At 38.6% G+C, this 13904-nt stretch overlaps 1 protein-coding gene across 1 annotated transcript in view; it reads left to right on the top strand.

The window, feature by feature from the left end:
• il21r.1 (interleukin 21 receptor, tandem duplicate 1) overlaps nucleotides 1-13904 on the top strand; it is a 51310-nt gene that overhangs the window by 11357 nt on the left and 26049 nt on the right. Inside the window, exon 7 of the mRNA XM_048246325.1 lies at nucleotides 11088-11160. Coding sequence (XP_048102282.1) covers nucleotides 11088-11160 — 73 coding nt within the window. The remainder of the gene's footprint in view (nucleotides 1-11087; nucleotides 11161-13904) is intronic.

Consider the following 13904-nt stretch of genomic DNA (forward strand, 5'->3'; position numbering starts at 1 on the left):
GTTGAAAGCTTGCTACACAACATTTGGACAAGCCTATGAAATACTGATAGAATGTATTCTGGTCAGGCGAGAGCAAAATTGAACTTTTTGGATGTCATACTACACACCATATTTGGAGGAGAAATGGCACTGTGCATCACCCTAAAAATACCATACCAACAGTGAGGTTTGGAGGTGGTGGTATCATGGTGTGGGGCTGTTTTTCATCTCATGGTACTGGCGGACTTCTTACAGTTGAAGGAATGATGAATGGAGCCCTTTTGTTCCGGGAGAATCTTGCCATTCACCAGGATGATGAGGACGAGACATGGCTAGACCTTCCAGTAAGACAATGATCCAAAGCATTCAGCAAAGGAAACTCAGAGAAAGGAAATCAAGGCCCTGACTTCAATCCAATTAAATAGTTTAGGAAGTTAACTAAAGATCAGGATTCACAAGAGGGACCCCTAGAATCTTCATTATTAAAATACTATCTGTTTAAAAAAAATGGGCCAAAATCACACCGGAATACTGCAAGTGATTAGTTTCGTCATACAGGAAATGCCTTGAAGATGTCATTTCAAATAAAGGCTCTTCCCCAAAGTATTTAAGAAATTTCAGCAAGCGTGTTCAATACTTTTTTCCTGTGTCCTTCCACTTTATTACACATAACTCAATTTATGGGTGGATTATCTGAGTTAATACTAATGTCTGATGAAAATTTCATGCAAATAGCCTCATTGGATTCATCCTTACTGAAAAAAATGTTGACGTGTTCAATACTTATTTTCCCCGCTGTGTATATATACATATATATATATATCCAAATTCTGGAGGGTATATATATATATATATTATTATTATTATAACCTTTACTTAACCAGGTTAGTCTCATTGAGATATAAAATCTCTTTTTCAAGAGAGACCTGGCCAAGATAGCAGAACAAATAGTTACACATCACAATCACAAAACAAACACAAAAGAGGCAAGACAACTCAAGTGCATTCCAGATTAAATAAAAGTACCATTAATTAAAACATTTGCACTGGATGGACTCATGTTCTATGGCTTTAACAACACCTTTAAAATCATTTAAGGAAATTAGACACTGTAGTTTGAGTGTTTTCTGTAGTTCATTCCAAGCAGAAGGTGCAGCAAACATGAAAGCCTTCTTGAACAACTCTGTCCGGGCTTGAGGTACATTCAATAAAATAGTGTTCTGAGACCTTAAGGCATAAGTATTCTGTGTAAAAGAAAGAAATTCAGATACGTAACATGGAAGCCTGCTTATAATGCCCTTATATATGAAGATATAGAGGTGAGTAAGTCGGCAATTTGACAGAGAGGGCAAATTCACTGTGGAGTAAAGTTTACAGTGATGAGTTAGGGGTCTGCAATTTGAAATGAACCTTAAAGCTCCATGATACACAGCATCCAACATCTGAAGACACTTTGATGGGGCATTCATGTACAACAGATCACCATAATCAATAATAGGAAGAAATGTGGCATCGACTAGCCTTTTTCTGGCAGAAAAAGTAAAACAAGATTTGTTCCTAAAGTTCCTCAATTATTTTACCCTGATTGGTAACAATATTCAGGTCTAACTTATTTTTCCTTGAGTTTGAAAAGACCATTACTTTGGTCTTCTCAGCATTAAGCACAAGCTTTAATTGATAAAGCTGTGCTTGCACTCTGTGAAAAGCAGTTTGCAAATGCTCAAATGCCTTCCTTATGGTAGCAGCACAACAATAAATAACAGTGTCATCTGCATAAAAATGAAAAAATTCTCCCCCAGACAGTTTATATAAATAGTGAATAAAAGTGGGCCTAGAACGGAGCCCTGGGGGACAGGCCTGCAACTTGCGTAGCTTGAGTCCTATCAGTGAGGTAGTTGACAAACCAGCCCACAGAGTGCTGAGACATACCTATACTGATCAGTCTATTAACTAGTATGTTATGGTCAACAGTGTCAAACGCTTTAGACAGATCAATGAATAGAGACACACAGTGTTTCTTATCATCAAGCGCTTTGACTATGTCATTAATTACTTTTGTAGCAGCAGTGATAGTCCTGTGTTTAGTCCTGAAACCAGATTGATGCTTAGATAAAATTGACTGAGCGTTTAAATACTCTTTCATTTGTTCACTAACCAAGGATTCCAACACTTTGGCCAATGCTGAAAGTTTTGAAATGGGTCTGTAATTATTAGGCAAGGTTGGGTCACCTCCTTTTAAAAGTGCAGTACCCTCCAGAATTATTGGCACCTTTGCTAAAGTTGACTAAAACCTGTATCATACATAATCTGTTGGTGATTTATTGTACATCTCACATCTTACAAGGAAAAAAATAGGAAAAATCCAACCTTGAAGGGAAGCAAATTTATTCTGAGAAAAAGGAAAATCTCATAAAGAAATACATTTTTTTTAACAAAATCATGTCGCTCACAATTATTGGCACCCCTGCTTGTTATACCTTCTTAAGCCTCCCTTTACCAATAAAACAGCTTGTAATATTCTCCTATGACACCCCATAAAGTTGGAGAACACAAAGCAAGGGATTTAAGGCTGTTCGTCTTTACCAAATCTCCCCAGATCGTCCAGATTCCTACAGTGGGCAGGGCTTCGACTTGGCCAGCTTTATTCAGCTTTATCAAGCGGTATCACGCGACTTTAATTTGTATTTTCCCAGTGAGACGCTGCAACAACCCAAACAACCGGTAGATGGCTCAAGTGAGCAGGGTGTCTCGTAAAAAGAAATGGAGCCTGGAAAACCCTACACAGACTTCACTACAGACTTTAGCAGACTGGTTTAGAAATAATTTAATAGCCAGAAATATGCCTGCCCTGCCCTAATAAAGAAATATTTGGTTAACTGCTGAAAGTGAATCCCGCTTGCAGCCGTAGAAGAAACGCAGGACAAATGAAACATTCTGTTTTTCTCCGAGTGCAACGATGATAGACAGACATCATTTGGACAAAATATAGAGCATTTTAACCTCCGTTGCTCAGCCAAATGCCTTCCTGTTACGTCCTGTTATCACGGAGTTACAGGCGATAAACGATTTTTGATGGTCACAAGTTTACTTCATAAGCAGTTTATTTTTTTGATTATTAAAGAGTGTTTTTCATTTAAAGGTTTGACTTCGTGCTTATTCAGTAGAGCATTTACTGCTCTTCCCAATCCCAGACGTTCACATTGCATGTTTGTTTGTAATGGATGCAACCGCGAGATAGGCTACGCGTTTGACGGCAATGAGTTGTTAACAGACATGAACTAAGACATATAGCCCAGCAGCAATCTAGGGACTGTTCGTTATTTATTGAAGGGGCCACCGGAGGAATTTTGAGTGCTTTAGTCAAAAGATGCATGACCCTCCCTTGCCTGCTAGAAATTGTTCAATGACCCTCCGACAGAATTGTTAAAAAAGACATGACCCTCCCCTGCCAATTGTCGCTGTCTTCCGCCCGCGCTGCTTTGCGCCACAGCCACACACTGTGACACACACACCCCTTGCCCTTCCAACGAAACAGATGTCTTCAAATCATCGCTTTCCTTGCTTGAACTGCCTTGCGAACTTAGAGTGATGTTAACCTATTTAAGTTTAACGGCGTGATTGTCGTGAGAGCACGATTCATTGGCACTTGCATGTTCGGCCTTATGTCTCACGCTATACACCTGAGGCTACTCAGCTACTAGAGAAAGAATTTCCCCTGTTTGTATATGTTCACTCCAAGTTGGCCTACCATAACTTACCAACTCTGCACTGTAGACCCTAACTGGCTATTTATATTTTTCTGTGAAATAAGCAAATGTATTTGTTCAACTTTATGAAGCAGAATTACGCACTAGGCTACTTGGAACATAACACATTTGACAAAGGACAGATGTATGTTATAGTGACAAAATATTAACTTTCAGTGTTTTACGATGTCTTTGTTTTTGTCAAAGTTTTTTTCCCCATGCATTTATTCTAGGCTACTGTCAGTGACTGCCGTGAGAGAAGCGGGTTCTGTGTTTTCGCTCATGTCAGTGACTGACGCCGAAGCGGGGTCTGTGTTGCGCTATGTTAATTTATTTTCAATTGGGCATGCCTTGCCGTGTCATCCACAGCTCAGTTCTGACAAAGCCCTAATTTACCCTTTTGAAACAATGAGTGCGGCGTTTGTATGGTTATATTGCTTGACAGGGGGGATCCCAAGCAGCTTTCAGCCATAAGGCTACTTTGAGAACATTTCCTAATTCACCCGACACTAATATTCAAAATGTTGAAAACTATTTCGCATAGCCTATTAACTGACCACCCGATTCCACGTTGACTGGGGGCAGGGGTCATCAGACATTTGTGCCCAGTTAATCTGGCCCTGCCCCCAACAAATCACACCTTCCCACCAGCTGTGACAGCTTAAAAGAAGTCAAGAGGACTCCTAACTCACAGACCTATTCACCGGTTTTGTGGCATTTCGCCTGTTTTGAAATCCTATGCGGCTACAGGAGCTTCCAATCGTGAGGAAGCAATTTTGCATTGTAGGCATAACTAACATGCAAAAATGCCACCAACAATAACCAAAACTAGGCTACTCATTGTTACAACATGTAAATTAAATGTAACATTATTGTGAATCAAATTAAAAATGTTCTCTTTTGCAAACGTAGGCATATTAACAGATTCATTTAATAATGTTACAAAGATACTACATCAATCCGTATGTTTCATTAGGCTACTAGGCTATTTGTTTTGCCTTACTCTTGATTCATTTAGGCTAGGCCTTTTTATTCAGTTATTCATCATCTTCTGTCCTTGTGTAGCGCACGCATTCTCAGACCTGTCACCTGCCACTCATCGTAAGGGAGGTGTTAACTCCTATAGCTAAAATCTTTTATTGCTATTTAGGAGTAGCCTACTCCTAGTGGTAAGATAAAAGGCTTTGTGAATATGGCCCCTGGTGTCTAACCCAATGCATAGCCCATTTACACAAAATAATGGTCGAATATTAGGCTACTGATGATCATTGTTATTTAAGAACATGCAGAGCACCAAAAACATCTTGCTCGTAAAAAATCATCATACCGCACATTGTGGCCGGTCTGTTATTTAACCCAGCGGTCCCCAACCACCGGGACATTCCTAACCGGGCCGTAGCCTACGACATGAGTTCACCTTCACTTCACCTTCTTAGCGAACAGTAGTGTCACATGAAGTTAGCTAAACTGCTAGAATGAGCAACAAAAAACAAGCATCTTTAGCAGGTCACTGGCCAGAGTGTTTGAGTTAGAGCCGCTGCAGAGATTTCTTACAGAAAAAAGTCACCGTTAGCTGCACATTTTAGTGATGAGGACTGGGTGTCAAAACTTCGCTTACCTGTGTGACATATTCGGGTTGCTTAACGACCTCAACCTGTCACTCCAGGGGAGAATGACGACTGTCTTTAAACTGGCAGATAAAGTCGCTGCATTTAAAGCCAAGCTTGATTTGTGGGGACGACGAGTGGACCGGGGTTTTGGGAGAGACTGAGGCAGGGCCCTTTCTCTCGCAGCTGGTGCTGCGATCACCTTGTTGCGCTTTCAAATGAGTTTGAGCGTTACTTCCCATCCTCCAAAGATCCACGGCGGCAAACCAATGAGTGGGTCCAAACCCATTTGTCAATATCCCGAATAGTCCTAACTTGTCAGCAGGAGGAAGAGCAGTTGATCGAAATTGCAAATGACGGTGGTCTTAAGAGTGTGTATAAGGAAACCTCTCTGGCGGGTTTTTGGATCAAAACCAAAGCAGAATATCCCGAGCTAGCCGTAAAAGCGCTGAAAACGTTGCTACCATTTCCCACCACGTATCTATGTGAGGCCGGGTTTTCAGCAATGACTGCAACTAAGACCAAATTGCGCAATCGACTGGACATTTCAAACACACTGAGGGTGTCACTGTCTTCCATCACCCCCAGATGGAACCTTCTTATTGCAGGGAAACAAGCACAGGGCTCCCACTGATTATATTCGTAATGCACGTTTAGTTCCCATGTTTTGTTCCCATATTTTGTTAAGCATGTTCACACTTATAGATGTAGCTTCAAGTTGTTCAATATTCACAGTTCATATTGTTCAATTTTCACTTCTTCAAGTTCACGTTTTTCACATGTTTAAGAGATTGTTACCTTCACTGTTCATACATAACTGGAGCTAGTTCTTTTCAAGTAATGCATGCACAACACATATGGAACATGTGTGTATTGAACACAAACCGGTCCATGGTACATAAAAGGTTGGGGACCCCTGATTTAACCTACTTACTATAGGCTGCGCAAACCACAGGCCTTTATTTTGGGCAAGCCTGCATTCGAGGCAGGCCTTCTGTTGAATAATTTTATATAAAGCCTGCACTAACAGTAATCCTCCTGCCCCCGATACCACAGTTGTGGATAGTGTGGAATGCAAGTAATAACACAATCCAATGTGTCTCAATTGTCCCCTGCTGACCACCTCACACATTTCTCTAGATTTTGCAATGACCTTACATGACACAATGCCATAAAATGCCAGTGTTTAGGACACTGAATAATGTTTGTAATGATACCAGTTAGGCCTACGTTCAACAGTAACATAAGTGTAATGAGCTATTCATTGTCGAAGGTGCATGGTGAAGTGAAATTCTTACTTTGGAAAACAAACATTTGCCGATATCATTGGATAGGGAATAGGCCTACTTGTTTATTTTTTACGTAGCCTACAATGGCCAGTTCAGACAAAGCCGAAATTACTCATTTTGAAACATTTGTATGGTTATAATGCTTGACTTAAATCCCAGAGAGTAGGCTAGGCTACCGCACCCCACAGTAATGGGCCTAGCGGTCTTACGCGTTCAGTGTGTGGTATAAACAAGCTGAGAATTTAGCGGTGTCACGTCTGCCTGTCATAGACGTGGGGAGCTGAAGCTTGGGATACAGTTACTACAGTAACAGTATTTTATTTGACTTCTTATGGAATATTTTTTTTTTTTTCACTTTTATAAAGGCTTTGTTTGAATGCTGTTGGAACAAATAGTAGTTGATTACAAAGGCAACTTTCTGTTGCAATATTCTGTGTGTTCTGGACTGCAGGTAACTTGTTAAGCCAGTGGTTTTTCTTTCATTCCCCACTTTGATCAAGGAGGCATTGACTGATGATAGTGGAGATAACGTGTTATCCCGAGGCCTTTGCAAGTCAGCATCTCTGACGGTAGTCTACCCTATTAAAAATATAAGTTTTCAATGTCCCAAACGGAGAGCCACACTTTATTGTTTTAACGATCTCTATGCTACTCACGAAAATGTAGGCATGGGAACATGATGAAGTATCCAACTGTCGTGTGTTAAATTATTGTGATTACGAGCCAGTGGTTTTCAAACATTATGCGTGACTCGGACATCTATGCAACAGACTCATATCGTCCTCGCATTCGCAAAATGAGGACATACAGACTGCTCAGATAACAGGTGTACCTCGAGTTATGCACGGTTTTAGTCAAGTCATTTAAATGTGCTGGTGAAACAGTTGTGTACTCTGGGCACAGTTCTGGGTACAGTTCTTCCAGAGCTTCGTGCCAAGTAATAAGCGTTGAGTCGAGATGTTTGTGTGAATGAAACGAAGCGTATAGGCCATAGTGTGACATGCGTAAACCAATGGTGTAGAGATGACGCCACAGGGTTTTATTTAAGAGAGCCTACGTTTGTATGTAGGGAATTTATATTCACAATACTTAGGCCTACTAAAATAAATAGTATTTTATTTGTATTGGTTGTTTAGAGTAAAAAAAAATCGGTCGGTCTTAACGCAAGTTTACAACCGGCAAGCCGGCAACCGCGTCTGCAGAAGTCAGCCAAATATGAATGTAATTCTGCGGCATAAAGCAGATGTATTTGTTTATTGTACAGAAAAATAAAAATGACATGTCAAGCAGTCAATTGACTACATTGCAGTCAAGAAGTTTAAAAATAAAATTAAAAATTAAAAAATTAATTTACGAAACCAAAACGTGGGTCATAGTTGTCTAAGCCTCTATTGCGTAGCCTGTTAAAAACGTCGCCAGATAGTATTAAAACGGCAACAACATTGTTTTCTGCAGAAGCCTACCCAAGGCTACAGATTAATTCTGAACAGTTATTTCTCTACTGGCTCAATTATCACACCACTGTTTTGATTTATGAGCTGCTGCTTAACCCCAACACTGACAATAATGTAGACAGCAAATTTCGATTTCGATTTTCGTTACCACTGTGTAGTCAAGCCTTAAGACATACCCAAGTAGCCTAAATCGAGGTAATGTTTAATTATGCATGATTTATTTTGTTATTGAATTCGTAGGCTGGGATTACTCTCGGCAAGTCTCCTGCTTTTTCAGTAGGGGCGGCAGGCAGAGCGATGTACAGTGGCAGAGCGACGCACAGTGGCTGAAAGTGGTACTAAAGCTTCACGCAGCTTCACGCCTCGTAATGCTAAAGTGGTCATTTGAAAGCGATGCTTACTGTTGGTCCACACTTGTGCATTCTCCTCTTTGACTCACCCCTCTGTTTTTCTACGGAGTTTAGATCAGGGGACTGAGATGGTAATGACCAAAGCTTGATTTTGTGTTCAGTAAACCATATTTGTTTTGATCTGGACGTTTGCTTTGGTTTATTGACCTGATAAATTATCCAATCATGACCAACTTTTAATGTCTTGGCAGAGATTGACAGATTTCCTTTGAAAATGTTCAGGTTTTTCTTGGTGTTCATGATATCATGCACCGTAATTAGGTTCCTAAAGCCTTTGGGAATAAAAGCAGTCCCACAATAGCACAGCCCCTCCACCATAACTCTCATTAGGTATGGGGTTCTTTTCAGTATAGTCGTTCTTCTATGTACGCCAAACACACCTAAAGTGTTTCTAGCTAAAGAGCGCAATTTTCATTTCATCTGACAATAGACCACACTTCCAGACTTCAAGTCGCTGTACCATTCAGTAACTCCTGCCATTTACATTGGTAATTATTTATGCATGATATGCCCTCTGAATAATCTATTAGCAGTAAGGTCACTTTTGAAGGGTTTTTTTTGAGAACTTGGTGACCCCAAGATGATTCCTTTTTCTGTAACTTTCAAACAGTGGTTCTTATGGATATTTTATCCTCCATAATGTGCGTGGGGGCAAGATAACCATTGGTCTTTGTCCAAGAATGTTTGTCACATTTCCAGTTGATTACAACCTGTTAATCATTGTTTTAACTGTACTGTAAATACAGGCATTTTCAACAAAGTACCTAGTTTTTATAGACATCCCCTGACGTACAAATGTCAACACACTTTGTTTGTATTTAGATTTAGTGTATTCTCTTGTCTTTCCAATATTGAAAAATGACTAGAGGATTTAGCCTCTGTGTCACTTTATTTTCAAACCTTAGTGAAAAAGAAAGTCATGAACTACTTCTGAAAGTTCAAAGACACTCTGATTAACTAAGTTGAAATTAGATAGGAAAATGCTTCTGTTAGGTTTTGTATGTAAGATTTTTCTAGGGATGCTAATATTTGTGAGCAACGTGTATTTGTTAAAAATATTTATTTCTTTATGAGATTTTCCTTTTTTTCAGAATAAATTTGCTTCCCTTCCCTGGCGCTAATTGCGTGCAAGCAGCGACATACAGAGTAGGCCTAGTAGTTCTACTTCACTTAAAAATACTCAAACTATTTACTGCACGTAGACTAGGGCTATGCCTTAATACTAGTCTAGCAGATTGGGAAGTGGATGTGAACATACGACAGCCTATTAGAAAGGCAAACAACGGTTAAAGTTGTTTTTGACATAGTAGCCTACAGTAAAGAAAACTGGTGCTCGGAATAGCCTACTAAATCAGCTGTCTCTGAAAGTTTCTATGCATTAACCGGAATTTGGATTAACGTTTTTCACCACAAAACAGACACGCACTGTTTTCATACATGGCGGAGCACCTAATCAATCGCTATTAGCCCTTCTCATGCCCTGTGTTTGCGTGATACTCCCACTTTTCCCTCACCCTTCCATATGAAAAAACGTTCCATGGCAGCATGTTCAAATGTATCATGACATTTGTTTTTGGATTTTTAGTTGGATATTGGGTGTGAGAAGAAAAAATGGGTGTTCCATAACACAGTGCAATTAGTAGTGTGTGAAATTAATGTCCCACACAGGGAAGCATGATAGTTTGATACTGCAGCTGAAGTTAGACTTGAAGAAGAAACTGTCACCTGTTCCATTTTTTTAACAGCCATTCCATTATTAATAAGTTCATCAAATGTCTATGTTAACATGTTCTATTAAAGAAAAGATGGAAAATAACTCTTTGTGTGTGCTTTAAAGTGGTTAGAAGAAATGAAATCGGAATCAGCTAAAATCGGTATCGGCAGGTCAAACTATATGAAAAATTGGAAATCGGTATCGGCCCAGAAAATTGCAATCGGTGCATCTCTAGCTGTAGTGTGACCATAGGGAGACCCTAGATGTGTGGAATGATTCTGGCTGCACTAGAGTGAATAAGAGTGAAGCTATTTAAAATTATCTTTGTATCTACTTTCGGTTTTGCACTTTGTAGACAGTCTCTAGATGAAAGCAGAATGCCCATAAGAACACGTCATTTATAGATGTCTGTAGAAGACTCTTTTGGATGAAATCTGGGTTTTAGCTTGTTTTCTACCTTGCTACGGTTAGATAGAGCTGTCTGTTGTGTTATTAAAACATTTCGCCTATGATTTATTGAACCTGCCGATCTGCCGATTTATTTCTAACATTACCGAAGTACAAAGTCTGGTATAATACAGTCTAAACCATGTAGGTATTAAGTCAAGTATCAGTAGCTTAATCCAAGTAGGCAGTCGTTTTAAATTTGTCGTCTTCCAGAAATGCTTAACCAACATGGATGCGCGAGCTTAACTCGTGCATGAGCTGTTATCTACCAAACAGCATGTAAAAACAGCTTATAGACCCTGAAGGAAAATAATTAATAAACAAAACACAATCAGTTTTATATAATTGCCGAGCTGCAATAATTATGTGTGGCTCACAGTTTGATGAAAACAAACAAACTGAATCATTCATGTTTTGATGTTTACATTTATCTTTTTCCAGATAACACCCAAGAATGGTACTGCCTTTTACTGCTGATGATGATCCCTGCTATGTTCATGATTTGTGCAAAGATGTAAGCAGTACTTCTCTCTTCTCTCTTTTTATTGTGAATCAGTACAATAAGATCTTGCTTGTCTTGAAATAATTAATAATCTCATTATTATTATTATTATTATTATTATTATTATTATTATTATTGTTTGTGTGTATGTGTGTGTGTGTGTGTCAGGTCAAATGGGAATTATTTCAATTATTTATTGGTTTTAATATAATATGCATTATGCAAAGTTTGGACATAGGCCTGTAATCAAACTTTAGAATATGGAATCAAACTTGAGAATATTGATTGGAAATCTGAATACTGTATATGGGGCAATTCAAGTCAAATCAACAATTTATTTCAGGAATCACATGCACTTTGCAGTTTTAAACAATTCTAAAAAATACCAGGTGTACCCATTTTATCAGGTGACACCCTGTAATTTCTTTTGGTATCATACCAATACTCTCCCAGACACAAAAAAAAAAAAAAATTGAGTGCCATGTTTAGGCCGTTGAAACTAACTTATTTTTTATTTTTTTACTTTACTTTTTTTTATTTGTAAGTATGACATAATTCCCCCTTCTTCTTTTATAATATATTTTATGAAGATTATACCTTTTTTTGCTCCAAGAACATTATGGCTCAGTATATTAGAGTTAATCCATATCATCCATATCCTACATTACAAAAAACTGTGAGGGTTGTATTTGTATAAATGGAAATATTTTTTTTTCAAACATAGGATGAGCCTTTCCTAAGAGTCTACTAGAAAACCATTCCCTGTTGAAATAAAATTTGGGTATGTGGGAGGCCTTTAATGATAAGTTCATAAGTGGCTATTTCTTTCATATTCTCTGGTATATGGATACCTAATAGGCTACCTATGGCCTCATCTGTCCAATTCACTGGCATTTCACATGGTATTGTGAAGTTTGTTTTATTGAACCTAATCTCATTATATGACATTTCCCATAGTTTGGCTTCAATCCAGACATTTTTGTAAAGTGATCCATACCATTTATGAGGTTTTACAAGGATGTTATGTCTGGTCTGATCATGAAGGTTGTATAATCTGCATACATTAATAGTTTTGAATTTATACTATTTAATTGCAAACCTCTGATGTTTTCATTAGATCTTATTCTCTCTGCTATTTAAATGGCTATGATTAATAAATACGGAGATAGAGGGCATCCTTGTTTCACCCCTCTTTCCAGAGTGATTTTACTGGTAGCTCCCTTATACATTACTTTAACCCATGTTATTATAGAATCTCCAAAGCCGAAATACCTTAAACATCTATTAATAAATTCCCACTTCACTTTATCAAATGCTTTTTCAAAGTTGGCAATAAAAAGAAGACCTGCCTTTTCTTCTACATCATAATGTTCTATTATTTCCAGTAACTGCCTTATACTATTTGATATATACCTTCCCTCTATAAAACCTGTTTGATCGTGATGTATTAATGGTGGTAGAACCTTTTTAATCCTTGTTGCTATACATTTGGCTAAAATCTTAGAATCATAGCCCTGTAGTGTAAGAGGTCTCCAGTTCAAATATAAGTGAACAGGGTCCTTATATTTGCCACTTGGTTCTTGTTTTAGCAACAAGGAGATTGCGCTTTCTCTTTGTGTACCTGTAAATATACCTTCCTCATATGAGAAATTAAAACAATCCATTAGAGGTTTTTTCAAGTGTTCATAAAAAACTTGATACACTTCAATTGGGATACCATCTAGGCCAGGTTTTTTTCTCTTTTTTATAAGACATGATTGAAGAGTAATGATTGTTTTTGATCCTCAGTTAATTTCACAGGATTATAGGGAAAGAATAGATGTTCTCTACCCTCTTCCTGATCTTTATATGAATACATTTTTGTGTAATATGTTTCTATTTTATTCATGATTTCTTCTGGTGTAGTTAGTGTATTCCCATAATTTGTCTTAAGTCTTCTTCTTGGAACTATTTCTTTGTTGTAAATTTAAAAAGAACTTGTTGCGTCTTTCCCCCATTTCCATCCATTTCGCTAACTGTACAACTTTATAGAGATTTGGGTAGGTTGTTTTTTTTACAGTTTTGAAATTCCATTGAAATTGGTGCTTTAGCAGAGGCTTTGACAAGCTTAATCTCGGCTGCAAAAAGAAGGGGGTTAACTTTTAGTGCCAGGGTGTGTTTTTGTAATAGTGGATCAATTCCTTTTCGTCGCATGTCAAAACTGCGGCACATGCGCGCGCAAGCTCCATGAACTCTCCAGAGAACCTCCTTTCCAGCTCATTGATGAGAGTGTCCAGCACGGGAAAATATAGTTTCTGCTGATAGCCAGTAGGCCTACTCTCTGCTGTTCTCTGTGGGTTTCCCTTTGCCCTAAAGTGCTGGTAATTAAGAAACCATCAAGGGAGGTGGGCGGATTTGAATGCGGGGCCTGTAATAAGTAACATTCTCGACATGAAGTCATGGATACCACTGGCTTGCGCTGACCACTTCTCTCCCTCTTCACTAATTTCACTCAAACACTCTATAATCACAGAGTATATCAAACTATTATGAGTGAATATCGGCCGATAATGACGGCGGCCGATCGATCTGAGCATCCCTAGTTTCACCTGTATTTCTTCCCTTCATATTCTACCACGTATGAGTGTGGTTCATGGCACCTTCTCTTTACAATGCCCACTTCATCATGCCCTTTTTGTGTTTGGTGTTCTACCACTTGGTTTAGTGCCAAGGGGGCTACTTGCTTGCTGGTATTGTCATAATAGTGTTTCTGTGTT

This window comes from Alosa alosa, chromosome 6, assembly GCF_017589495.1.
Source record: "Alosa alosa isolate M-15738 ecotype Scorff River chromosome 6, AALO_Geno_1.1, whole genome shotgun sequence".
NCBI lineage: Eukaryota > Metazoa > Chordata > Actinopteri > Clupeiformes > Clupeidae > Alosa > Alosa alosa.